This window comes from Rana temporaria, chromosome 8, assembly GCF_905171775.1.
Source record: "Rana temporaria chromosome 8, aRanTem1.1, whole genome shotgun sequence".
NCBI classification, from domain to species: Eukaryota; Metazoa; Chordata; class Amphibia; order Anura; family Ranidae; genus Rana; species Rana temporaria.
In genome coordinates this window covers 142,687,006-142,714,920 of record NC_053496.1, presented here as the reverse complement: position 1 = coordinate 142,714,920, position 27,915 = coordinate 142,687,006, and the positions used below count along the sequence as shown (strand labels likewise).

Below are 27,915 nucleotides of genomic sequence, written 5' to 3'. Positions count from 1 at the left end.
GTCGTTAAAGCCCACACGACCATTTTTTACTAGCCGAAAAACGACAATGTTTAAAACGTTGTGAAAAAAAAAAAAAGCATGTTCTGAAAAACGACTAAAAAAAATTCCGAACCCGAAAAATGCTCTGAAGCCCACACACGATAGTTTTAAATTACATTTTTAAAAAAAGTTTTTTAGAACCGGAAAAATTATAGTGTATACGCGGCATAAAAATTCTGGTAGCAAAATGTTATCGAATTTTTTTATATATCTCTGTCGGTAGTCTGTCCATCCCTGGTGCTTTATTATGAGTTTGTGTAACTGCTTGAATTAATTCTTTCAGAGATATGGGACTAGCGAGAGCTTCTCTAGCCACTGGTTTAAGTTTCGGGAGATCCAATCTATCCAAAAATTGTTTAGCTTGGTTCGTTGATTGACGCCCTTGACTCATAAAGTGAGGCGTAGAAGTCAACGAATACCTTCTAAATACTTCCTGTATTATACTTCACTTCTCCTTCAGGGTCTTTAATTGCTGTAATAATTATCGGACTGAGCCCTGAGCTATAACCGCCAACAGTAACAGTAGGTTTTGTCTCAACAGAAGGTGCCAGTATGGTTTGATTTGCATCTGTAGAAGAGACAAAAACCCAAGGCCTTCTGAGCCAGAAGGGAGTGACGAAGATTACGGTTAAATCCTCTCTCCGGATTTTTGTTATGACCTGCGGGATAAGCTGAAATGGTGGGAAAGCGTAGCAGAGGTGAAATTTCAAACTGTGTGCCATACCCGTTCCACTGCTATTTCCTTCCCCCACTCTCCGTCTAGAGACTCCGCGGCAGCAGACAGGATGGAGAGCGGGGGGAAGGAAATAGCAGTAGAACGGGTGACGAGGAAGCTTATATCACCGCTGTGTGCGGCTGCCCTGAGCCCTCCTTCCGAATCGTATGAGCTTTTCAGTGCCGACTCCCGAAGAGCATGTCATTCAGTCTCGCTGCTTAACTAAGCCAGAGAGAGGTGAGCGCTGGGGGGAGAACAGAAGAGCGGAGGGGACCAGAGCAGCATGGGGGGGGGGGGGGGTCGCGCTGCTTAACTAAGCCAGAGAGAGGTGAGCGTTGGGGGGAGAACAGAGGAGCGGAGGGGACCAGTACATACCTGCCCAGCTGTCAAACTGGGAAGATGATGTCGGAAGTTGGCAGGCAGCCAGAGCAAGCTGATCATCACAGGACCGTCCACCAGAGGGCGCTGATTCGTAAAAAGCGACAGCCTCAATTTTGGCTAGCCCAGGCTAAAGTCCGAATACCTACAGTGGGGCCACGTCCCAGCTGCTGCGGTGTAGCCCAGGCGCCAGGACTCAATTTCCAGTCGCCATTGCGACCTGGCACCTGGGTTTTGTCGAGCCCTGGATTAAGGACTTGGGACGTTTGTCACCAGGAATCTTTTTGGAGGTTCTTCCGCAAATTCTATCATGTATCCTTGGGAGAGCATGTTTACAATAAACCGATTTGAAGTAATATCTCTCCACTGGGGAATGAACTCCTGTAGTCTTCCCCCTACTTGGGGTGGAGAGTCATTGCGGTTTTCCGGAGGATTGAAGAGCACTCCACTCCTACCTTTTGGTAAGACCACAGCTTTCTCTAGTTTTGCGGTTTTCCTTCCTGCGGACGAAGCCCTCCTAGATTCTGCAGTATGATACTGCTGCAGATAGAGTTGTAAAGGAGTCCAGAATCACCCGTTTTGGGGAATCCGCTGTAACATGGGCCTTCATCTGGTTAATCCAGTGTTCTAAAATTTTAGCAACACATGTTGCCATTGCTGGTTTTCCAATTGCCAGGCCCTTTTAAGAAACAGGTCCATCCTTTTATCCATGGGCTCCTTTAACATGCCCATGTCCTTAAAAGGCAAGGTCAGTTGACTTTGAGACCTATGAAAAAGCAGAATCCAATTTTGGAACCTTGTTCCAGATAGAATCTGGGTTTTCCTCAAACAAAAATCTTCTCTTATGAGACTAGAAAAAAAAAAAAAAAATTTATATATATATATATATATATATATATATATATTATAATATATATATATATATATTATAATATATATCTTTTTCTTAGGTTCCAACCACCCTTTTTTGATCATCTCCGTGATTATTGAATGGACTGGAAAGAGACAGCCTTTTGAATCTCCCAAACCTGCATATATGCGGTCATGTAGGGAGAGCTCCTTTTCCTCTTCTATCCCCAAAGCCTCATGGATTACATTTAAAAGTCCTCCAACCTCTTCTAGCAACATTTTGTATTTAGAAGTGGCCTCTGCTTCATTTTCTTCCTCCTCAGAGTCTGTTCAATCTGGAGCAAGGGAAGCAGATTCTTGGGAAGTGTCATGAGCTAACGGACCCCGTTAATATTTGAGAGCTGCCTTGGGATTCTGAGGAAGGCTGCAGAAACCTGGGTTCCCTCAAAAGGGACCTGGTTCTTCTCTTAGGTTTGACCTAAAGGCTTGAAAGGTGACATGGTGTTCATCCTTAATAGTAGATACTAAATCGCCACAAAAGGATGGAGATTCCTCCCTGACTACATTTGCAGTGCAATCTGCACAAAGCGACTTGGTCCAAGCCTCGCTTAATTTCTTCTTGCAGACAGGGCACCTTCTCTTGACTGGTTGGACAGAACTTTTGGCTTCCACAAACAGAAGAGAAAAGACAAGGGACCACGCTAAGAAACCGTTACACAGCACAAACCAATACACCCAGGTGCACTTAGGAAAAAACACTTCTCACTTCCTTGTGGCCCACAAGCCAGCACCACCACCTTTCAAAGTTCCCCAGTTACTAGGCAGACATGCCAACTACCAGCCACTGCACCACCAGGGAGATGGGGTGGGGGAAAGGGTGAGTAACCCCCCCACAGGAGAAAAACAGCCCAGAGTAAAAAAAGGAGGATATCGTTTCTTACCTTAGCCTTGCCCCCTTATCCACTGCATCACTCTCAATAGCTGCACTGCGGACGCGTGATAAAGAACGCCTGTTCCAGATTCAAATACGCCGCTGCGCTGACCTGGAACTTAAGGCACCAAGTGACCCTGGCTCCCACCAGAGGTGTTTCTCCGGCTGGAGGAAACCAAAAAAAGTGGTCACAGACCATGCTGGATGAGTGCCCCAGGGGGTGCGCTGGAGGAAAGATTCTGGGAGGGCATCCATGGAAGCCCATGCTGTAGCAGTCTTTTGGCTATAGTGTGGGAGGGAAGAGGTTAAAAATGAAAGTATGCTGTGACTATAGATCTTTAAGAGGTACAATGTCTTTTTTCCCCCCTCACCGGTTATACATATCTGCCATCATCTCCACTTCAAGTTCTGCTGCTAGTTGCTGAGCTCTTAAGGGATCCATCTTGTTTCAGTTGTGTACCTTACTTATATCATTTAGAAGTACAGCTGCAAGACACAAAACACATAGAATAAGATTTTCGATCTTGCACACAAAAGATTTTTTGACACTCTATAATAATAAAAAAAAAATATATATATCCTATAAAAGTATCCGTTGGAACAAAGGTTTAATGGTATCAAAATGTAGATATCCACTTCATATGTAAACATCTTAATATGACCTCAAATATCGAATAAATGAGTTGGCCCCACCCCCTGGCTTGTGTTACGTATGCAGGGTCCAATACGTTGGATTAGTATTCTTGCAAAAGGGATGTTCACATATAGTCCATTTTCACTGAATAGCTCTGGTAATCTCTGGAGATTCATATAACTCATGTTGAAAGAAATTACGAAAAGATAGTAAAGTAGCTGAGTATAGTAGAGATTGCAGCAGTGGTCCAGCATTAAGGGTTCTGGGTATGAGATATGTAAATGGCCACCATATTGGCAAAAAGCTTCAAACCCCGATTTCACTCCCTCACACTGCAAGGTTGTACAGTCACGTAATAAAAACTCAAGCTACCAGTCCCAATCCTAGTCATAGATGGACTAATAGTAAATGTAAAGTGGTTGTGCACATAGTAATGGAGAAATCCCACATCCAGAGAGAAATAAGTATACTTATCCTGTGGAATACAGATATCCTTAGGGTGAAAGCCATCCCTTGCAGGGGAAACGCACCCTCTCCAACCTCTAAAAGCAGCTGGTAGAGACCTGGATTTCATTCCCAAGGAAACAATAGACCCTGCAAGGGATGGCTCTTTCACCGTAAGAATATTGATGCTCCACAGGACCTGATAAGTACTGTATTTATCGCGGTATAACGCGCACCCCTAAAGTTGCCCCGAATCCTGTGGAAAAAAAAGTTTTTTTTTGTACTTACAGTTTTGGTGTCTTGCGCGGCGGGTCCGTCTGCGGCTTCGGGTGTCCTCTTCGTCGGGTACGGGTCCTTCTGCGGCTTCCGGGGGTCCTCTTCGTCGGGTCCGGCGTCCGTCTGCGGCGTCCTCGCCGCTCGTTTCCAGCGCCGAGGTTGAATACTGCGCCGACATATACCGAGCGCAGTACACTCGTGTATCGTAGGGCAGGCTCGGCAACTCTCGCGCTGACGTCCTGTACGCTCAGGACGTCAAAGCGAGAGGCGCCGAGACTGCCCGAAGATACACGAGTGTACTGCGCTCGGTATATGCTGGCGCAGTATTCAAACTCGTGGTGGGAAAGCGGGTATCGGCATATACCGTGCACCGACGATTTTGCCCTGATTTTCAGGGAAAAATAGTGCGCGGTATACGCCGATAAATACGGTATACGCATTTCTCTCTGGATGTGGGATTTCTCTATTACTATGTGCACAACCACTTTGGATTACAATTAGTCCGTTTAGGACTGGCAGCTTGAGTATTACGCGACTGTCATATTGTACAACCTTGCAGTGTGAGAGATTTTGAAGTTTGTTGCCCATATGGTGGCCATTTACAGATCATCTCATACCCAGAACCCCGAATGCTGGACCTCCTCTGGACCACTGCAGCAATCTACTATACTCAGCTACTTTACCATCATCTTTCTGTATTTCTTTCAGCATGAGTTATACGAATCTCCTTTAACCACCTCAATACAGGGCACTTAAACCCCCTTCCCGTCCAAGCTATTTTTCAGCGCTGTCACATTTTGAATGACAATTGCGCGGTCATGCAACACTGTCCAAAATGAAATTTGTATATATTCCCCACAAATAGAGTTACTTTTGTTGGTATTTGATTACCTCTGCGTTTTTTATTTATTGCACTATAAACAAAAGAAAAGAGTGACAAGTTTGAAAAAAGAGACAAAAAAAAAAAAAAAAAAAAACGCAATCAGCGTATATTAATTGGTTTGCGCAAAAGTTATAGCGTCTACAAAATAGGGGATAGTCATAGCATTTTTTTAAATTATTTTTACTAGTAATGGCAGCGACCTGCAATTTTTATCGTGACTGCGATATTGCGGCGGACATGTCGGATACTTGACACCATTCACATTTATGCACCGATTACTGTATAAATGTGACTGACAGGGAAGGGGTTAACACTAGGGGGCGATCAAGGGGTTAAATGTGTTACCTAGGGAGTGATTCTAACTGTAGGGGGACCAGTGTTCCCCTGTACTGGGAACACACCATCAGTCTCCTCTCACCTGATGGGAGACCGTCTGTACACACACACACACACACACACACACACACACACACACACACATCCACGGTCCTGCTCTGTTACCGGGCAATCGCGGGTGCCCGGCGGACATCAGGGCCAAGAACATCATGACGCATGGCCAGAATGAGAGCTGCACCGCCCAGCCGTCATTTGATGGCTGGCAAGCAGTTAAAGTGGAGTTCCACCCATTTTTTTATGTTTGTCTGTGCTGCATGCTCTAATCTCATAGTGTTCAGAATGGACAATTTTTATTTAATTTGTTGCTTGTAAATACCTTTATTTTGTAGTCCTTCATTACTTCCTCCTCCTTATTTGCCTAGGCTATTTGCAAGGGTTTCTGGGATAGGCATCATGTTTCCCAGTAGTCCTTGCAAACCTGACTGAAACCTATTACACTGAGCATGTGCAAGATATGCAAAGCTGAAATCCAGGAAGTCATACCGTCTGGCTTCATGATGCCCACACTTAAGATGGCCACGATCTATTTCTAGATTATAAATCTAAATGCTGTAACAACCTAACAAAACGGACCTTAGTTTACAGACTAACTTTACTAGAATACATTAAGCTTGTGTATTACAGGGGTATTTATATTTAAAAAGTGAAATTGTGGGTGGAACTCCCCTTTAAGCACATCCAAAGATGAGCTATTCAGTGAAAATGGACAATGTGAACATCCCTTTGCAGGAATACTTAACGTATTGGACCCTGCAGACGTACCCCATAGTGGCAACATGAACCAGGGGGTGGGGCCAACTAATTTATTCTATTTGTGGTCATAATTAGATGTATACATATGAGGTGGACATAGCTTTTTATTTGTGGCACTATCATTGCAGGAACAGTACCAATTTTTAATGTCAGAAAATGTTTTTTAATTGTATCAAAACTAACAGGTACAGCGAGAGTTCTTGTAATATTTTCTCTGCAGGATGGTTAAGCAAAATCAGTTTTTTTTTTATTCTAGAGCGTCATGTAATATTTTCACCGATCCCATTTCCCTTTTTTTTACTTTGATATAAGCCTATAGGGAATGCTTTGTTATTGCAATTTGTGCACAATACGGTACCTTGAGTCATTTAACCCGTTCCCGACCAGCTCACGCAGATTTACTGCGGCTGAATGGCTCTCCAGGGCAAAATCCCATACATATACGGCTTTGCCCAGAGAACCCGATGCACGTGGCCGCAATTATAAAAATTACGCTTATTGGGATTTTTTTTTTTTTTTTACCAAAAATATGTAGCAGAATACACAGTGCCGGATTTATTTTTAATATAAAAAAAAGCAATGCCATCTATACTACTGATTTCTTGTTCCTGTGTGGACATCATTTCCACCCTTCCTGTCTAAATCTCGCGCATGCGCGATTGCCGCTTGCTCGCATGGAAGTCAGTGTGCTGCTCTGGTTCACTCCCCCTGTGTGACGTCATACAGTCATAAGGGGAGAACCAGGAAGCGGAAGAGCAGACTATCGCAACGCTTCCTGTATGTGCAGTTTTCAGTAGAAGGAAATAACCACATATCGTGCCGTTAAAAAAACATGGACTGCGCATGTCTCGGTGACATCAATAAAGATTGCAGGATGAATCAAGACACTGTACCAGCAAGCAACATTTTACAGGCTTAGCACTGTAGATTTTAAAGAGTGAAAGATTACAACCACTTTAAGGGTTGCTTGGGATAAATCAGGCAGTATATAGGAGTAACCCATTCATGCCCAGAGGTAAAGCTTTGTTTTTTAGAACAGATTTAGCAGTTTCTGTATGCAACGGTTGACTTATTTTGTACTCACTGTAAAGGAGTAGGATGCCAAGTTCAACAAAAAAGCGACCCAAGCGGAAAGTCCAACTGGTCTCTAAACCAGGGTCGGCAAGCACTGGCATTTAAGATGGCATGTAAGGGGAAGCCTGGGACACCTCTCACATCAGCAAAGCAGGCCACACAGAAGGGAGCACGGCTGGCCCTTTACCACTTCAAACCTACTGCTGCCTCCGGTCCCACCCACCTCAATCGGCTTGCCAGCGTTTAATCAGATTTGGCGACCCGTCAGATTGTGTAACGGAAGTTCCGTTGCCACCATCTTGGCGCACCCCGCACTCCTCCACATTAAGGATACACTGAGAAGGGGGCAAACAGACATCACCTACTGGAGTTTTGCTTTTCACAGTAAACTAAACTTATATAGTGAAATACAGTATTTAGAAATCTTTATGACCGTTTACACATTGAATTATAAAAGCAGCGGTGTTCTGCGAGATCAGCAGGTTTGCCGATGCTTTTAAAATTGAACATCTAAATACTATATTTCACCTTATAAGCTCCTTTTACTGTTAAAAACTCTGGTGGGTGCAACAAGATGTCCGCTTGCCCCCTTCTCAGTGTATCCTTACTGTGGAGGAGTGCCGGGTGTACCAAGATGGCGGCGACGGGTTGCCTAATCCAACGAAACACCTGCAGCCAACAATGAAGCAGTGTTGAGGATAGTCATCCTCAACACCCACATGTAGTGAGTGCACTGCCCGTCCACCATGGATGCTGTGGTCAGGGAGCTCCTCCCCAACCTCTGTCACTGTACTCTGCCTCAACAAAGGACATACAAGGAGAGCTGCTCCTCCCCACACTGCACTCAGCTGAGCTGAGGTTGGATTCTTTTAGACACAACCCAATATTCAGATTTTTTTTAGCTGTTGCAGCTCTGACCTGTGAAATCCTCAGATCAGAAAGGCAACACAGCTGCAACAGCCAGCTACACACTGTGCAGATTGGGACGGTGTCTGTAAAATAACCCAACCTCAGCTTTGTGCAGTGCGTCTCGCAGTAGGAAACGGGCAGTGAAGCCACAAGGCCGGTAATTGAGGCCGCGGCTTTCTGCAGGCCTATGCTTCTTTCTGGAATCTGGTGCCCTCTTGTGGTGGCCATTGGCATTACAAGACAACCAGCAATGCTAATTGGGCTTCCCTGCCTGTTTTCATTGCCCAATAATCTCCTTCTCTTAGAACCCCCAAACATATATATTTTTTATTCTAACACCCTAGAAAATAAAATGGCGGTCGTTGCAATACTTTTTGTCACACAGTATTTGCGCAGCGGTCTTACAAGCTAACTTTTTGGAGAAAATATACCTTTTTAATAAAAAATAAAAATAAAAAAAAAATAAGACAGCCGTAAAGTTAGCCCAATTTTTTTTATATTGTGAAAGATAATGTTACGCAAAGTAAATTGGTACCCAACATGTCACGCTTAAAAATTGCGTCCGCTCATGGAATGGCGACAAACTTTTACCCTTTAAAATCTCCAGAGGCGAGGTTTAAAAAAAAAAAATCTACAGGTTGCACGTTTTGAGTTCTAGTCCTAGAGGAGGTCTAGGGCTAGAATTATTGCTCTCGCTCTACCAATCACGACGATACCTCACGTGTGGTTTGAACACTGCTTTCATATGCGGGCACTACTCACGTATGCGTTCGCTTCTGCACACAAGCTTGGCGGGACGGGGCGTGTTCCTGGCTCCTAACTTTTTTAGCTGCCTCCTAGATTCCAAGCAAATTTGTCAAGTCCTGATTTAAGCGTCTACCTCGGCTATTATCGTGGCTGTCACTACTGCAGAAGATGGGCCTACAGTCATTACTCGTCTAGCTCAATACATTCGCTCATCACAAGCAAAGAGGCGGGCGGTCTCAGATCCCGCCTCTGCGATGTCTGAAGCCGGTAAGCGAAGAAGAAAAGGGAGAGGAAATGTTCACTGCAGGTGAAGATACACAATTCTTAAAATAGTAAAACTTTTGCAAGTAAGTAGTAAGTTAATACTAAATGGGAAAGAACCGAGGATCGAAGGCCCCACTGTTACTTGCTTAAAGTCTACTCATTGACTTCAAGTTAATAATGTCAGTTTCACAAAGAGGAATTTGGTCATTTATCACTACGGTGAAGGTTACAAGAGGTTATGGAAGTAATACAGCCAGTTCGCTGGGGAATTATAAAAAGGCGCACTCGTGGAGTAAGGGACGCTCTGCTGAAGTTACTCCAGTTTCTTTATATCAAGCTTTTGAAAAGGGAAGATACCTTTCAATGTTAAATGTGTGGGGCTACAGCCATATAAATAATCTGGACAGCATAACCATCTGCAAGCCAGATCCCAGACATTAAAATATATGAATAACAGCGCTAGCGGAATAAGGCGCCAACATATAACACAATGTGAGAAAAAAAAAAAATATTCATAAAGTGCTGAGTGCTTTCAACAGTGGTGAATGTTAAAGTGGTTGTAAACCAGGGCTCGACAAATCCCGGGCGCCAGGTCGCCATGGCGACTAGAAATAGGGTCCTGGCGACTTGAATTGGAAGGGGGGCAAAAAAAAAAAAAAAATTTTTTTTTTTTTTTTTTGTGAGCTGGGGCCATCTGGTGGTGAGCCGTTGGTATTACAAGTTATTACCACCAGATGTGAGCTGGCGCCATCTGGTGGTGGCCGTTGGTATTACAAGTTAAGCATTACAAGTTAAACAGCAATTCTAATGTCATTTTACACTATTTTCACTGCCATCTTCTTCCCTCTAATTAGAACCCCCAAACATTATATATATTTTTTATCCTAACACCCTAGAGAATTAAATGGCGATCGTTGCAATACTTTCTGTCACGCCGTATTTGCGCAGCGGTCTTACAAGCGCACTTTTTTTGTGAAAAAATGACACTTTTTTAAATAAAAAAATAAGACAACAGTAAAGTTATCCCCATTTTTTTTTTATATTATGAAAGATAATGTTACGCCAAGTAAATTCATACCCAACATGTCACGCTTCAAAATTGCGTCTGCTCGTGGAATGCCGACAAACTTTTACCCTTTAAAATCTTCATAGGCGACGTTTAAAAAAATCTACAGGTTGCATATTTTGAGTTACAGAGGAGGTCTAGGGCTAGAATTATTGCTCTCGCTCTACCAATCGCGGCGATAACTCACGTGTGGTTTGAACACCGTTTACATATGCGGGCGCTGCTCACGTATGTGTTCGCTTCTGCGCGCAAGCTCGTCGTGACGTGGCGCGTTTTCTGGCTCCTAACTTTTTTACCTGGCTCCTAGATTCCAAGCAAATTTGTCAACCCCTGTTGTAAACCCATACAAACCACTTTAACCCACAGGCAAGCCTAGATTAAGGCTTACCTGTAGGTGCAACAAATATCTCCTAAACCTACCCGGTTTAGGAGATATTTTCAGAAAAGACTTCACCAATGTCTACGGCGCATTCGCGCCCTAGACAACGGCGCAGGCGCACTGAGAGTGCCATTAGTGAAGGCGATTGTGCCGTCACTGGCTCCCATGTGCTGGAGGTCATCGCGGCTCTGGCCAATCACAGTGCCAAAGCCGCAATACCCGAAAGTCACTCTGGTATCATGACGGTGACATAGGTGAGGAACGAGAGACGCTTCAGGGGCTTCGATCTCAGGAAAGCAATTCATAATGAGCTAGTATGATATGCATACTAGCTCATTATGCCTCTCGCAGTTTTTTTTTTTTTTAAAGAATGATTTAGAAGGTTTACTTCCTCTTTAATGGATGTTGGCTTCTATGGTCTCCCCTCTTGTGACACCTCTCACCAGAGTTAAAGGACCCTCAGCTTTGCAGTCCAGGGGTCAAAACAGGTTTAGGATTTTGGGAGGTCTAGTGTAAATATCCAAATTTCCGAAGGGAATTTCACAAATCTCAGAAGAAATCGAGGGAGGTGGAACATACCGAGGCAAAGGAAAAAAGAGATACAAATGTGAAGTACTGCCGGTAATAAATAACACCACGCTGCTAACAAGTGTCAGTCACGAGACAGCTTAGGCAAAACAGGCATCAGCGTGTTCCGGGTTTGCATCAACGGCGTGCGTTACACAGGATCCGGAAGCAGTGCCACTGGTTCACAAAACCGGAAATACGTTGACGCGTTTCACCCCTCCACCAGGGCATCAAGTACATCAGTTTCGTAAGAAGAATTTATATGTAGGGTCGAAACAACTAATCGACAACTAATCGATTATGAAATTAATCGATTACAATTTTCACAATCGATTAATCAGCCAGTAACATAACGGGGTTAAAAAAAAAAACACAAATCAGCCCTTTATAGTACAAAAAAGCAAATCGCTATTGTAAATATTACTTTCACTGTCCCACAGTAAAAAAATGAACCCCTTACAGTAGCGATTATTTTCTCTTTTTGTACTTATTTTAGTTTTTTTATCCCCATTATGTTACTAAACATCTCAGGCCTGGGTTCACACCTCTGTGTTTTTTGGTGCTTTTTGCAGAAACACACTACAGTTCATTTACATGTTTTCCTATGGGACACATTCACATCCATGATTTTTTTTCAGCTGCTGCATATTTGGAAAGGGCAAGGACTTTTTAATGCAAAACGGTGCTATTTTGTTTTTTTTGGTTCAATATACTTCAATGGAGAAGCCGCAGGAAAGCATGCAATGTGTGTTTTGTAATCAGAAGTAGCTACTGTAGTTAATTACTAGAGATCCATTGACTTCTCCCCAAGCCTGGCCTGTTTGTTCTTTCCTCTTCTACCACCAGGTGGCCGGGCACTTGGAGGTATTAGATTGAGAAGGACAACTCAAGGTCAGGTTATGGGTATATGGGGCATCTCAGCCAATGGGCAGGGATTTTGTTGAATCCCTTGGCCTGCTGGAAAAGCATATATATTTGGGTGGGGTCAGGTGATACATGTTCTTGTGTGCCACCCAGAGTGCCGTCTAAGTCAGGGGTTGACAAATTTGCTTGGAATCTAGGTGCCAGCTAAAAAAGTTAGGAGCCAGAAAACGCACCCCGTCCCGACGAGCTTGCGCGCAGAAGCGAACACATACGTGAGCAGCGCCCGCATATGTAAACGGTGTTCAAACGCAATTTTGAAGCGTGACATGTTGGGTATGAATTTACTCTGCGTAACATTATCTTTCATAATATTAAAAAAAAATGGGCATAACTTTACTGTTGTCTTATTTTTTAATTTAAAAAAGTGTAATTTTTTCCCAAAAAAGTGCGCTTGCAAGACCGTTGCGCAAACACGGCATGACAGAAAGTATTGCAACGATCGCCATTTTATTCTCTAGGGTGTTAGGATAAAAAATATATATAATGTTTGGGGGTTCTAATTAGAGGGAAGAAGACGGCAGTGAAAAATTACATTAGAATTGCTGTTTAACTTGTAATGCTTAACTTGTAATACCAACGACCACCACCAGATGGCGCCAGCTCACATCTGGTGGTAATAACTTGGAATACCAACGGCTCACCACCAGATGGCACCAGCTCACAAAAAAAAAAAAAAAAAAAAAAAATTTTTTTTTGCCCACCTTCCAAACCAAGTCGCCAGGACACTATTTCTAGTCGCCATGGCGACCTGGCGCCCAGGATTTGTCGATCCCTGGTCTAAGTGGACATGTGTCGTCCGCCCCGGGCTGCTAGGCTGGAGATTGGGCCTATCCCAGGGACATCAGGCTGCTATTCATAAGTAAGAGGGCAGCACAGGTTTGGGAATATGGCTTGCAGTCCAAACAAAAGTGACGGTTTTCCCCGGGCCGGAGAACACGTCGTGGTCGGAGGTAGAAGAGATGACGTCGCCACTAAGGGATCAAATTGCCTTTACCAGGGACCACAGTGAGCAACTGAAGAAAGTTCCGGAGCAGAATTCTCACCAAACGGGCACAGTGGAGAATCTGGAAACTACAGGTGGTGATCAAGTCAGGGACCCAACCAGCAGAGGTAACGCTTGCAGAGCAGCCTTGTGTGCCAAGCTAGAGACCCAGCAGGGAAGCGTGGGCGACGCTTGAGGGAGACACCACCGCAAAAGCCTTAAGGAGCTCACAGGATTTCGAGTCAGTGAATCAGAGGGTCCAGTGAGAGACCAGGAGGGGACTGTTACTTTGAGTTAGGAACTGTTTAAGTACTGTTGCCATAGGAGACAGCAAACCTGCACGTGCAAAAGCACAGCTGTCATTCTGTTGAAGTCTCGGAGTCTGCTATTTGAAATGGCAACTACTTAAAGGGGTGTTCCAGCCTTTTTTTAAGTTTATTAAAAGTCAGCAGCTACAAAAAGTGTAGCTGCTGGCCTTTAATAAACAGACACTTACCTGCTCCACGGTTCCAGCGACACGCCGGCCCGGGGCTCCGCTCCTCGCTCCCCGGCGTCTTCATTCCTAGTGTGGGCACCCGGCAGTGAAGCTTTCGGCTTCATGGCCGGGCACCCACTGCGCTTGCGCGAGCGGCACCGTCCGATTGGACAGGCATTTGCCTACAGGGAGGGGCTGCAATAAGGCGATTAAGCTATTCGCCTTACCAGCCCCTCGTCGGAAGTGAGACAGGAAGTCTCACTCCTCCTGAAGCCCCCCCCCCCCAAAAAAAATTTATATGCCAAATGTGGCATGTAAGGGGGCAAGGAGTGGATTAAGCGGAAGTTCCATTTTTAGGTGGAACTCCGCTTTAAGGATGTCCTGGCCCTAACCCTCTTTCCCTTGCAAAATATAAAAAAGGACGGTCAAAGAAATAAAACCTCTTTTACATCCAAGAAGTGTCTGGTGCCCAATATGCCTTACAACTAGAGGTCGACCGATATTTGGCCATTTTGGAGAAATCGCCATTATTATCCAAATTAGGCCGATATTTAACACTGACCGCACCACGCTCACGTTCCTCTTCCCTTCTCCACACTCTGTTGGCAGAGCAGCGGTGTTGAAACTGACATATGGGGGATCTCATGCTTTTCAGCCTGGAGGAGAGATGTGGGATCTTATTAACCCCACATCTCTCCACAAAGAGGACCTGTCACACACTATTCCTGTTACAAGGGATGTTTACATTCCTTGTAATCGGAATAAAAGTGATAAAAAAAAAAAAAAAAAAAAAGATTTAAAAATGCCTGTCCCCAGTAGCTCGCGCTCAGAAGCCAACGCAAGTCCCGCCCACATATGTAAACGCCGCTCAAACCACAAGTGAGGTATCGCCGCGTGCGTTAGAGGGAGAGCAATAATTCTAGCACTAGACCTCCTTTAACTATAAACTGGTAACCTGTAAAAAAAATTAAAGCATCGCCTATGGAGATTTTTAAAGTACCGAAGTTTGGCGCCATTCCATTAGTGTGCACAATTTTAAAGCGTGACACGTTAGTTATCTATTTACTCTGCGTAACATCTTTTACATTATACAAAAAAAAAATTGGGCTAACTTTATAGTGTTTTTTTTTTTTTAATTCATTAACTACTTAACCCCCGGACCATATTGCTGGTCAAAGACCAGAGCACTTTCTGCGATTCGGCACTGCGTCACTTTGACTATTGCGCGGTCGTGCGACGTGGCTCCCAAACAAAAATTGGCGTCCTTTTTCCCCCCCATAAATAGAGCTTTCTTTTGGTGGTATTTGATCACCTCTGCGGTTTTTAGTTTTTGCGCTCAGTTTAGGCCGATACGTATTCTTCTACATATTTTTCGTAAAAAAAAAAAAAAAAAATTTGCAATAAACGTTTATTCATTGGTTTGCGCAAAAGTTATAGCGTTTACAAAATAGGGGGTAGTTTTATGGCATTTTTTTTTTTTTTACTAGTAATGGCGGCAATCAGCGATTTTTTTTTCGGTACTGTGACATTATGGCGGACACTTCGGACACTTTTTGGGGACCGTTGGCATTTTTATAGCGATCAGTGCTATAAAAATGCATTGGATTACTATAAAAATGCCACTGGCAGGGAAGGGGTTGACACTAGGGGGGCGGGAAAGTATGTTACCTGGGTGTGTTCTAACTGTAGGGGGGGTGGCCTCACTAGGGGAAATGACTGATCGCTGTTCATACATTGTATGAACAGATGGTCAGGCATTTCTCCCCCTGACAGGACCGGGAGCTGTGTGTTTACACACACAGCTCCCGGTCCCCGCACGCGCCCCCTAGTGGCCGCAGAGAGAGCCTATGTTATTGTACGGGCTCTCGCGCAGGGGAGCCGACCTGCCGCCGTAGAACTGTGGCGGCAGGTCGAGAAGTAGTTAAAACAGTTTTGTTTTGTTTTTTTAAAAAGGAGTTTGAAAACTTATTGCGCAAATACATGTTTGGGGGTTCGAGTAAATTTTCTAGCAAAAAAATGATTTTTACATGAAGGAGAGAAGTGCCAGAATAGGCGCGGTAAGGAAGTGGTTAAGGTCTGCTGGCATGGATGATTGTGTATGTATCTGGATAGAAAATGGTTTACATGGGTGCGACACAAGGCATATACTCAGAATGGTCTGGAGTAGCAAGTGGGGCGCCCCAAGGGCCAATTCTATTTAATGTATTCATAAATATAGATGATGGTACAATTGGCTAAATCTCAGCGTTTGCTGATGATACAAAGCAAAGCAATAATTTCACAGCAGGATATAAACATTTTATTGATAGACCTCAATAAAATAAAGGGATGGGCAACTACATGGTGAATTATTTTTAAATGTAAAGCTATGCACGTGGTAGCTAGCAGTGAAGCAGAGACAGGCAGCAAAAACAACATTTCTGGGTGAAACAATGTCCATATGTAGAGAAGGCTCAACCCACGTCAGCAGCAATTAACCACTTCCTGCCGGGAGGGCATACATGAACGTCCTCCCGTTTCAGTGATTATACTGGGATGATGCCTGTACCTAAAAGTGATCTAAAGATAGTTTATTTAAAGCGGGGGTTCACCCTAAAAAACGGTTTTCTAACATAACATCCAGCTCACTCTCTACATTGTCAGCATGCCGTTAGTTTTTTTTTTTTGCTGTACATACCTCGTACAGCTATTTTCTTCCTCGGCTTCCGGGTAGGGCCTCCCGCGGGAGTGGGCGTTCCTATCCAGCAGGTGATTGACGTGATAAGGCGCACCGACGTTTGGCTTCTTTCGGCAACCCGTGACGCTCCTTATGCGACGGGTGGAGGTCGTTTGTGTCATCACGTCAATCACCTGCTGGATAGGAACGCCCACTTCCGCGGGAGGCCCTACCCCGAAGCCGGGGAAGAAAATAGCTGTACGAGGTATGTACAGCAAAAAAAAAAAAAAAACTAACGGCATACTGACAATGTAGAGAGTGAGCTGGATGTTATGTTAGAAAATCATTTTTAGGGTGAACCCCCGCTTTAAGGATACATTAATAAATTTAGTTTATTCAGCATGAAATGGAGCTTAGTTATGTAGCATGAGGCTATATATTCTGCAATATTTACATTTTTGGCAAACTCATTCAATGAATCCAAGCTCTGAAAGCTGCGATAACATGCACTGCATTGATACAGTCACACAATTCCACAGTAACTATGAGATAAAACAAGGTTCAGGAACATTCATTTATCCCATTGTTTTGCAAATCTACGTACACTACAAACTGTATGATTGAATCGGTTCCGATATTGCCATTTTACTAACCTGACAGCTTATTATTCTAAATAGGAAACCTTCATTTTGTTTGCAAATATTAAAGACTAACTACCAGCAAGAATAAGTCCTTACATTTAAAGAGCACCTGTCATTTCAGATCCATCATGGCAGCACCTGTTAGCGGGCATCCATCATGGCAGCACCTGCTGCATCACAGCCGTCCCATTAAAGTGAATGGGATTGTAGGCGAGTCAACAGGCATTGTTATGAGCCAGAGGAGAAGCCTCTGCGGACAGAAATGACAGTTGATTTAAACTAGCCTTTTTACTAGCGATTTAAATCAAAAACACCCTGCGTCCGGCAGTTGCAAATACTGCCATATACTCAGCTGGAAAGCCGAGATCGTCCTGGTTTTTTTTCCGATCTTAGGGTTTCCAGCCTGGAAGAGAGGATTTGGCATCTTACTGACCCCCACATCTCTCCATAAAAAGGACCTGTCAAGCACTATTGCTATTACAAGGGATGTTAAACAAACAAACAAACAAACACACACTATTTATTGGTGTATAACACTCACTTTTTTTACCCTGAAAATAGAGTGTAAACTGTGTCGGCGTGTTATACGCAGGGGGCTGTGGGAATTTTTTTCCCCTGAAACCTCCCTCTTAAAAGTTAGGGTGTGTGTTATACACCGATAAATATATACCGTATTTATCGGCGTATACCGCGCACTTTTTTGCCCTGAAAATCAGGGCAAAATCGTGGGTGCGCGGTTTACGCCGATACCCGCGCCGAGTTTGAATACTGCGCCGACATATACCGAGCGCAGTACACTCGTGTATTGTCGGGCAGTCTCGGGTCCTTTCGCACTGACGTTCTGGACGTACAGGACGTCAGCGCGAGAGTTGCCGAGCCTGCTCGACGATACACGAGTGTACTGCGCTCGGTATATGTCGGCGCAGTATTCAAACTCGGCGCGGGAAACGAGCGGGGAGGACGCCGCAGAAGGACGCCGGACACCCGAAGCCGCAGACAAACCCGACGAGGCCGGCGCGCAAGACACCAAAACTAAGTACAAAAAAACTTTTTTCCACAGGAATTCGGGGCAAGTTTAGGGGTGCGCGCTATACGCGGGAGCGCGCTATACCCCGATAAATACGGTAGATAAAATAAAACATATATACAATTTTTTTTTTTTTTTAACGTGTAAAACACGTAAAAGCGCCCCCCGCAAGATCATGCACATAAGCAAATGCATACGTACGCCGTGACCACATACGTAAATATCATTCAAATCACAAAAGTGACGTATTGCCGTGAATGTTAGAGTAAAAAAAAAAAACTATCCCCCCCCCCCCCCAAAAACACCACCTTTTAAAAAATTGCTGCGCAAATACCGTGTGACACAAAAAGTAACAACCGCCATTTTATTCCCTAGGTTCTCTGCTAAAAAAAAAAAAATACTGTTTGGGGGTAACGAGTAATTTTCTACCCCAAAAATTATGATTTTTTAGGCCCCTTACACTCACACTGGGTGCAGGTGCGCTGGTGGTATAGCTGTGCTATTTTTAACGCCGCTATACTGTTTTTACCGCGATATTCGGCTGCTAGCCGTGCGGTTTTAACCCCCCCGCTAGCCGCTGAAAAAGGGTTAATACCGCTGACAATGTGCCTCTGCAGAGGCGCATTGCTGGCGATATTACTGCGGTTTCCCCATTGCTTTCAATAGGGAGGAACGTTAAACACCCCTCTCCTTCACCGCTCCAAAGATGCGGCTATCAGGGCTTTCGGATCGGTCCTGCTAGCGCACCGCTCCAGTGTGAAAGCCTTCGGGCTTTCACACAGACTGCAGGGCACGATTTTTTCAGGCGTTATTTAGGCGCCTGAAAAACGTGTCAGTGTGAAAGGGGCCTTACATGTAGGAGCGAAGTGCCAGAATTGGCCCGGGTGGGAAGTGGTTAATAAGAAGGGAACGTGCCATCATCCAAAATGGCTGTCATATTTACTGAAATAGGAAAGAAATGGACAAGAAAATTATGACTTTGCTGCACAAGATCTGCGAGTCTGCCAGATACCACTATTCCCATCCACCCAGCATACAGTCTCCTTACCGGAAGTGGATTTGTCAGCATCCAGAGATCTAGAAGTACTACCCATGTGCCATATTTTACAATTATTCTATAATCTGTCTGCGATCTAACGCTGGGAAATCTTTGTTCCCACATTAGATCCTGCCGGGGTTCTGCAGGGCTGCAGTAGCGTTCTCCCTCACACATGGAAACGGCCCTGGCAAAGCAAACTCCCCTCACAGCCGCGATGTAACCCGCTACGCCTCTAAAATAATTAGCGGGAAAAGCGTCGCTCCAATGTAACTGGCTGGAATAGTATAAATTCGCTCGGAAGATGAACAGCAAAAAAAAACCCGTGACGGTCAAAGTCAAGGTAACCTTGAAGTCGGACATGACAGGCCATATTGTCGCCGTCTTTCCTACCCTGTTGCTATAATAGAACTACACACAACCCGCTTCCTTACCGTTTCACGTCATTAGAGAAAAACTCAAGCGTTATGAGGGAAGCAAAAACGAGCCTCATAAAGTTCACCTGCAGAGGATATCGGATGTGATGTCATGAAAAAGGCGGGTGTCGTGACTGGAGGAGGAGGAGACAGATCGCTTCCTGTTCTAACAAAGTAGATTGGGAGGAGAAGCCGCCCGGGGAAGTGTCATTCTAAATATATTCCTGCTGGTGGGGAGTGCGATGTCAGAGAGCACAGGGTTCAGAGGGAAGTGGGGTTATTATTGTGTCTGGGGTACAGTGTTAAATGGTGATCAGAGTGCGTATCAAGGCTTCTGGGTGACAAGCAGGTGAAAGAGGAAGTAAACCCTCTGACACTTTTCAAGAAAAAAAAAACCTGCAAGACAAAGCATAATGAGCTAGTATGCATAGCATACTAGCTCATTATGAATTACTTACCTGAGAATGAAGCCCCCACAGCTGTCCTCGGACACGTCCTCCGTCGCCGCCATGATACCCGGGTATCGCTGCTCTGGCGCTGTTCACATCGGGTTCACTGATGCCGTTAGTAGCGGTGCGCCGTATACATCGGTGCTGTATTTCTTGCAAATATCTCCTTAAAGCGGGGGTTCACCCAAAAATCAACTTTCTGCCATTAGATCCAGCATACTGCTGTTTTTTTGTTTTTTTTTTGTACTTATCGTTTTATCAGCCGTTGTTATCCGGCTCCGAGCGGGGATTCCTTTCCGGGTATAGGCGTTCCTAAGCCAAGCGGAGTTGATTGACGGGCTGCTAAAGCGCATCACGCCTTTCCGAAAATACCCAAAGTGACACTCGAGTGTTTACGGCGCCTGCGCAGTCAGCTCTACATGGCAGGTGCTGTAAACACCCGAGTGTCACCTTGGGTATTTTCGGAAGGCGTAACGCGCTTTAGCAGCCCGTCAATCAAATCCGCTTGGCTTAGGAACGCCTATTCCCCGTACAAAAAAAACCCCAGCATACTGCAGATGTCAGCAGTATGCTGGATCTAATAGCAGAAAGTTGATTTTTAGGTGAACCTCCGCTTTAACAGTGTAGGTTAACCACTTTATTACCCAGCCATAGTCAAATGACGTCCACAGATGGGATCTCCCATCCTATGATGTCCTCGGCCCGCAGAGCGATCCGGGTTCCAGTGTGTCCCTCGGCGGTGGAGCGTATTGTGCAGCTGACCGGCTCCCATTATGCAGAGCTGAGCAGCGAACGTGCATAGCGTCCCCGGGGGCGCGCAGCACGGCGATTGGGGTTCCGGTGTGTCCCTCGGGAAACAGCCGATCGCAGTAATGTAGCAGCGGCGGGCGGTGGAACTTTCCGGTGTAGCTTACCGGATTTGATGCAGAGCTGCGCAGCGGCGTGTATGGCGACCGCACGCACCCCCGGCGCAAAGTGGGGGTACAGCCCAGTGGGGGTACAGCCCAGCCCCGATCAGGGTAAAGAGCCAATGAAATTGGCTCTTTACCACGTGACCCGCTTTGTTCAATCACAGCTGGTGACTAAATGTAAACACAACACTGTTAGTGTGTGTAACTTACTGTTGCTGTTCTCCTCTTCACACACAGATCCAGTGTGAGAAGGAGATCAGCTAATAGTCAGTTACACATCTGAAATTTACTACTGTGCCCAGATTGCCCCCCCTAAATAAAGAGTACCCGCCACCAGAGTACCCGCCACCTCACCAGAGTACCCACCACCAGAGTACCTGCCCCCTCACCAGAGTACCCGCCACCAGAGTACCGGCCACCAGAGTACCTGCCACCTCACCAGATTACCCGCCACCAGAAGACCTGCCACCTCACCAGAGTACCCGCCACCTCACCAGAGTACCCGCCACCAGAGTACCTGCCACCTCACCAGAGTACCCGCCACCAGAGTACTGCCACCTCACCAGATTACCCGCCACCTCACCAGATTACCCGCCACCAGAGTACCTGCCACCTTACCAGAGTACCAATCACCAGAGTACCGGCCACCAGAGTACCCGCCACCTCACCAGAGTACCCGCCACCAGAGTACCTGCCACCAGAGTACCTGCCCCCTCACCAGAGTACCTGCAACCAGAGTACCTGCCGCCTCCCCACCTGCCACCAGAGTACCTGCCACCTCACCAGAGTACCTGCCACCTCACCAGTGTACCCGCCACCTCACCACCTGCCACCAGAGTACCCGCCACCTCACCACCTGCCACCAGAGTACCCACCACCAGAGTACCTGCCACCTCACCAGAGTACCTGCCGCCAGAGTACCTGCCACCTCACCATCTGCCACCAGAGTACCCACCACCAGAGTACCTGCCACCTCACCAGAGTACCCACCACCAGAGTACCTACCACCTGCCACCTCACCAGAGTACCTGCCACCTCACCATCTGCCACCAGAGTACCCACCACCAGAGTACCTGCCACCTCACCAGAGTACCTGCCACCTCACCACCTGCCACCAGAGTACCTGCCACCAGAGTACCTGCCACCTCACCAGAGTACCCACCACCTTACCACCTGCCGCCAGAGTACCTGCCACCTCGCCACCTGCCACCAGAGTACCCACCACCAGAGTACCTGCTACCTCACCAGAGTACCTGCCACCAGAGTACCCGCCACCTCACCACCTGCCACCAGAATACCCGCCACCTCACCAGAGTACCCGCCACCTCACCACCTGCCGCCAGAGTATCTGCCACCTCACCACCTGCCACCAGAGTACCCACCACCAGAGTACCTGCCACCTCACCAGAGTACCTGCCACCTCACCAGAGTACCTGCCACCAGAGTACCTGCCACCTCACCAGAGTACCCGCCACCTCACCACCTGCCGCCAGAGTACCTGCCACCTCGCCACCTGCCACCAGAGTACCCACCACCAGAGTACATGCTACCTCACCAGAGTACCTGCCACCAGAGTCCCCGCCACCTCACCACCTGCCACCAGAGTACCTGCCACCAGAGTATCTGCCAGAAACCAGTACCTGGTTGAGAAATTAGATGTGTAATTTATGCTTGTAGAACGCCTGACGGTGCTACTTCAATGTTGGGCCTCTGTATGTGGCCAGGCTGTGTAAAAGTCTCACACATGTGGTATCACCATACTCGGGAGGAGTAGCAGAGTGTATTTTGGGGTGTCAGTTTTGCTATGTACATGCTATGTGTTGGAAATATCTTATAAATGGACAACTTTGTATAAAAAAAATGCATTTTCATTTTTGTCCCACGTATTCCAACAATTTTGGGAAAAAAATGAACCGGTCAAAAGACTCATTATGCCTCATAGATTATACGTTGGGGTGTTAGATTTCCAAAATGGGGTCATTTTGTGGGTAATTCCATTGTCCTGGTGCTCCAGGGCCTTCAAAAGTGTGATAGGTCGTCATCAAATGAGATGTGCAATTTATTCCAAGTAACGCCTGGCGGTGCTACTTGGATGTTGGACCTCTATATGTGGTCAGGTTGTGTAAAAGCAGGGCTTTTTTTCAGGGGGAACTTGGGGGAACTCAGTTCCACCACCTCTGGCTCAGACCCTTTGGTGCCTGCTCACTACAATCACTTGTAATCACAGAAGTCTGTTTTCTGTGTTTACAAGTGACAGCTTTGTAACCCCCTGAACTCTGCACTCTGTGTGTAATGCAATTCTGGTATTTAATGCCCCTTTAAGACCCTTCTACTGTTTGTGAAATCTGAACGGGTCGTGGTTGAGTTCCTGCACCTATTTTCTGATTAAAAAAGCTAAAAGTGTAAAAGTCTCACACATGTGGTATCGCTATACTCAAGAGGAGTAGCAGAATGTATTTTGGGGTGTTATTGCAAGTATGCATGTGCTGTGTAAGAGAAATAACTTGTTGTTATGACAATTTTGAGAAAAAAAAATAAAAATTACTTATTTGCTAAATCTTAGAATAGAAACTAAAAAAAAAAATTCTCTATTTTTTCGCTTATATTGCAAAAAATAAAAAACCCAGCGGTGATTAAATACCACCAAAAGAAAGCTCTGTTTGTGAGAAAAAAATGATAAAAATTTGGTTTGGGTACAGTGTAGCATGACTGAGTAATTGTCATTCAAAGTGTGAGAGCGCTGAAAGCTAAATATTGGTCTGGGAAGGAAGGGTGTATAAAAGGCCTGTATTGAAGTGGTTAAGGAGATATTTATTGGACCTTAATCTAGGCTTATCTGTAGGTCAAAGTTTTTTGTAATGGTTTACAACCACGCTTGTCCACCACCCGCCGTCAAATGACGGAGGTTGGAAGACCCTTTTGTTCTGGGCGGACGTCATATGACGTCGCGCCTTCACAAGTCACTAGGGGGCGCGCGCCGCTGAGTCACTGGGGACCCGATGCGTGTGCCCGATAACCGCCGGGCACCCGCGATTGCCCATTAACTGAGCAAGACTGTGGATCTGTGTGTGTAAACACACAGATCCACGTCCTGTCAGGGAGAGGAGACCGATGGTGTGTCCCTTGTACATAGGGACACCAATCGGTCACTCCCCTCCCCCCACAGTAAGAATCACTCCCTAGGGAACACATTAACCCCTTGATCGCCCCTAGTGTTAACCCCTTCCCCGCCAGTCATATTTATACAGTAATCAATGCATTTTTATAGCAGGGGTCGCTGTATAAATGTGAATGGTCCCAAAAATGTGTCAAAAGTGTCTGATGTGTCCGCCGCAATATCGCCGTCACAATAAAAGACGCAGATCGCCGCCATTACTAGTAAAAAAAATAATAATAATAAAAATGCTATAAAACTATCCCCTATTTTGTAGCTAGCTGCTATAACTTTTGCGCAAACCAATCAATATACGCTTATTGTTTTTTTTTTTTTTTTTACCAAAAATATGTAGAGGAATACATATCGGCCAAAACTGAGGAAACAATTTGTTTTAAAAAAAATGTATATTTATTATAGCAAAAAATAAAAAAAATATTGTGTTTTTTTCAAACTTGTCCCTCTTCTTTTGTTTATAGCGCAATAAATAAAAACCGCAGAGATGATCAAATACCACCAAAAGAAAGCTCTATTTGTGGGGAAAATAAATGATGATTATTTTGGGTACAGTGTTGGCACCGTCCTAATCGGTGCGACGCCGCATCTGCGGCACTGCACCGATTTCAAAAAGTAGTTCCTGTACTACTTTTTGCAATTTCGGGCCGCGATTTACATTGAACCCTGCACAGATGTCTCTTAAATCGCGGCAAAACCGCAGCCGCAAAATCACGGTAAAATCACAATTTTACCGCAATTTTGAATTCGCAGCAGTGTGAACCTAGCCTTTACTGCAGACTTTCAGCTTTAATTTGAGGGTATTTACATCCAAATCAGGTGAACGGTGTAGGAATTACAACAATTTGTATATGTGCCTTACACTTTTTAAGGGACCAAAAGTAATGGGACAGATTAACAATCATAAATCAAACTTTCACTTTTTAATACTTGGTTGCAAATCCTTTGCAGTCAATTACAGCCTGAAGCCTGGAACTCATAGACATCACCAGACGCTGGGTTTCATCCCTGGTGATGCTCTGCCAGGCCTCTACTGCAACTGTCTTCAGTTCCTGCTTGTTCTTGGGGCATTTTGCCTTCAGCAAGTGAAATGTATGCTCAATCGGATTCAGGTCAGGTGATTGACTTGGCCATTGCATAACATTCCACTTCTTTCCCTTAAAAAAAACTCTTTGGTTGCTTTCGCAGTATGCTTCGGGTCATTGTCCATCTGCACTGTGAAACGCTGTCCAATGAGTTCTGAAGCATTTGGCTGAATATGAGCAGATAATATTGCCCAAAACACTTCATAATTCGTCCTGCTGCATTTGTCGGCAGTCACATCATCAATAAATACAAGAGAACCGGTTCCATTGGCAACCATACATGCCCACGCCATGACACTACCACCACCATGCTTCACTGATGAGGTGGTATGCTTTGGATCATGAGCAGTTCCTTTCCTTCTCCATACTCTTCTCTTCCCATCACTCTGGTACAAGTTGATCTTGGTCTCATCTGTCCATAGGATGTTGTTCCAGAACTGTGAAGGCTTTTTTAGATGTTGTTTGGCAAAATCAAATCTGGCCTTTCTGTTTTTGAGGCTCACCAATAGTTTACATTTTGTGGTGAACCCTCTGTTTTCACTCTGGTGAAGTCTTCTCTTGATTGTTGACTTTGACACACATACACCTACCTCCTGGAGAGTGTTCTTGATCTGGCCAACTGTTGTGAATGGTGTTTTCTTCACCAAGGAAAGAATTCTTCGGTCATCCACCACAGTTGTTTTCCGTGGTCTTCCAGGTATTTTGGTGTTGCTGAGTTCACCAGTGCGTTCTTTCTTTTTAAGGATGTTCCAAACAGTTGATTTTGCCACACCTAATGTTTTTGCCATCTCTCTTTGGATGTCATATTGAGTTGACAGCAACAGATTCAAAATGCAAATAGCACACTTGAAATTAACTTTGGACCGTTTATCTGCTCCTTGTAAATGGGATAATGAGGGAATAACACATACCTGGCCATGGAACAGCTGAGCAGCTAATTGTCCCATTACTTTTGGTCCTTTAAAAAGTGGGAGGCACATATACAAACTGTTGTAATTCCTACACCGTTCACCTGATTTGGATGTAAATACCCTCACATGATAGCTGAACGTCTGCAGTTAAAGCACATCTTGTTTGTTTCGTTTTAAATCCATTGTGGTGGTGTATAGAGCCAAAAAGATTATAATTGTGTTGATGCCCCCTAATTTATGGACCTGACTGTATAACAGCTTCAACTCTTATGGGACGGCTGTCCACCAGATTTATGAGCGTGTCTATGAAATGACCATTCTTCCAGAAGTGCATTTGTGAGGTCAGGCACTGATGTTAGGCGAGAAGGCTTGGCTCGCAGTCTACGCTCTAATTCATCCCAAAGGTGTCTGGTTGAGGTCACTCAAGTTCCTCCACCCCAAACTCGCTCATCCATGTCTTTATGGAACTTGCTTTGTGCACTCTTCATGTTGAAACAGGTAGGGGTCACCCCCAAACTTTTCCCACAAAGTTGAGAGCATGAAATTGTCCAAATTGCCTTGGTATGTTGACAAGCCCAAGTCCAACCCCTGAAAAACAACCTCGCACCATACCCCCCCCCCCCCAATGATTTGGAAAAGTGCACAAAGCAAGGTCCATAAAGACATGGAGGAGCCCTAAATCGAGACCGGTTTGAAGGAAGGCATGTGACACTAATGTGGCATGGATCACACGTGACACTAATGTGGCACTTAGAACAGATGGCACTAATACCTGGCACTGATGACACTGATGTGGCACTGATGACAGATGTCACTAATACGTGGCACTGAAGACACTGATGTGGATTTGATGACAGATGGCACTGATACGTGGCACTGATGACACATGACACTGATAACAGATGGCATGTGGCACTGGGGACAGATGGCACTGATAGGTGGCACTGGGGACAGATGGCACTGAAAGGTGGCACTGGGGACAGATGGCACTGATAGGTGGCACTGGGGACAGATGGCACTGACATTTGATACTGGGGACAGATGGCACTGGGGACAGGTGGCACTGATAGCTACTGTGGGCACTGTATTTCCTGTGTTTTACTCACATTTCACAATCGCTGCAGCACAGGTCGCTCTCCCTCCTCACACGCGGTCTCTGTGTGAGGAGGGAGAGTCGGCAATGAGAGATGATCTCATATGTTTACATGTGAGATCATCTCTCATTGGACACCCCGATCGAGGCCTAAATGGCCTCTGTGATTGGCCATTTAGCACGATCTGTGATTGGCTATGTCAAAGGGACACGGCCAACACAGATTTTCCCTGATGCACGCCCGCGGCAGCGTGCAGGGAACTAGTAAACAGGAGGACGTCCTCCCGGTAATTGAGCGCCGCTCTGTAGATGTCTTTTGTCTATAGCATGGGTGGAAGAGATTAAAAAGGAGATTCAGGCTCCTTCAGAAAAAAAATCAGCAGCTACAAATAATGTCCAGAAATTCAGCGATGTCGGCATCTCGTCTGATTTTTCCTTCGGCTCTCGGGTGCTGCCATCGCCATTGCTTGTAAGGGAAATCAGCAGTGAAGCCGCTTCCCTACTGCGCATGTGCAAAGCATGCTGAGCTTTGTGATTGGCCCGGCAGCAGGGGAAGGAGGAGGGGGACAAACGTCCGGGTGATCTCGCCACGGCATGGTGGCTGTGGTGAGATCCCCCAGAAGTGGGAGCGGGTACCTGTCAAAACCAGGTACCCGCTCCCCGTGAAAGGTGACAAATGTGAATGGCCTGGCAGCGGGGGAAGGGAGGAGGGGCTGAACTCCCGAGTGATCTCGGCACGGTACCTGTCAAAACCAGGTACCCACTCCTCCCCAAAGGTGCCAAATGTGGCACCGGAGGGAGAAGGAGGCAGAAAAGTGGAGCTTCCCCTTTTGGGT

General features: G+C 45.6%; 1 protein-coding gene across 2 annotated transcripts in view; it reads right to left on the bottom strand.

Moving 5' to 3' along the window:
* Positions 1-19,595, bottom strand: part of TIMM10 (translocase of inner mitochondrial membrane 10) — a 34,359-nt gene extending 14,764 nt beyond the window's left edge. The window contains exons 1-2 of one of the 2 annotated variants that reach the window (XM_040320802.1): positions 19,480-19,595; positions 3,284-3,398 (exon numbers count right to left, since the gene is read on the bottom strand). In XM_040320802.1, coding sequence (XP_040176736.1) covers positions 3,284-3,354 — 71 coding nt within the window. In that variant the 5' untranslated portion in view covers positions 3,355-3,398; positions 19,480-19,595. The remainder of the gene's footprint in view (positions 1-3,283; positions 3,399-19,479) is intronic. The other variant, XM_040320803.1, reaches the window with a different exon arrangement.
* Positions 19,596-27,915: the final 8,320 nt, after the last annotated feature.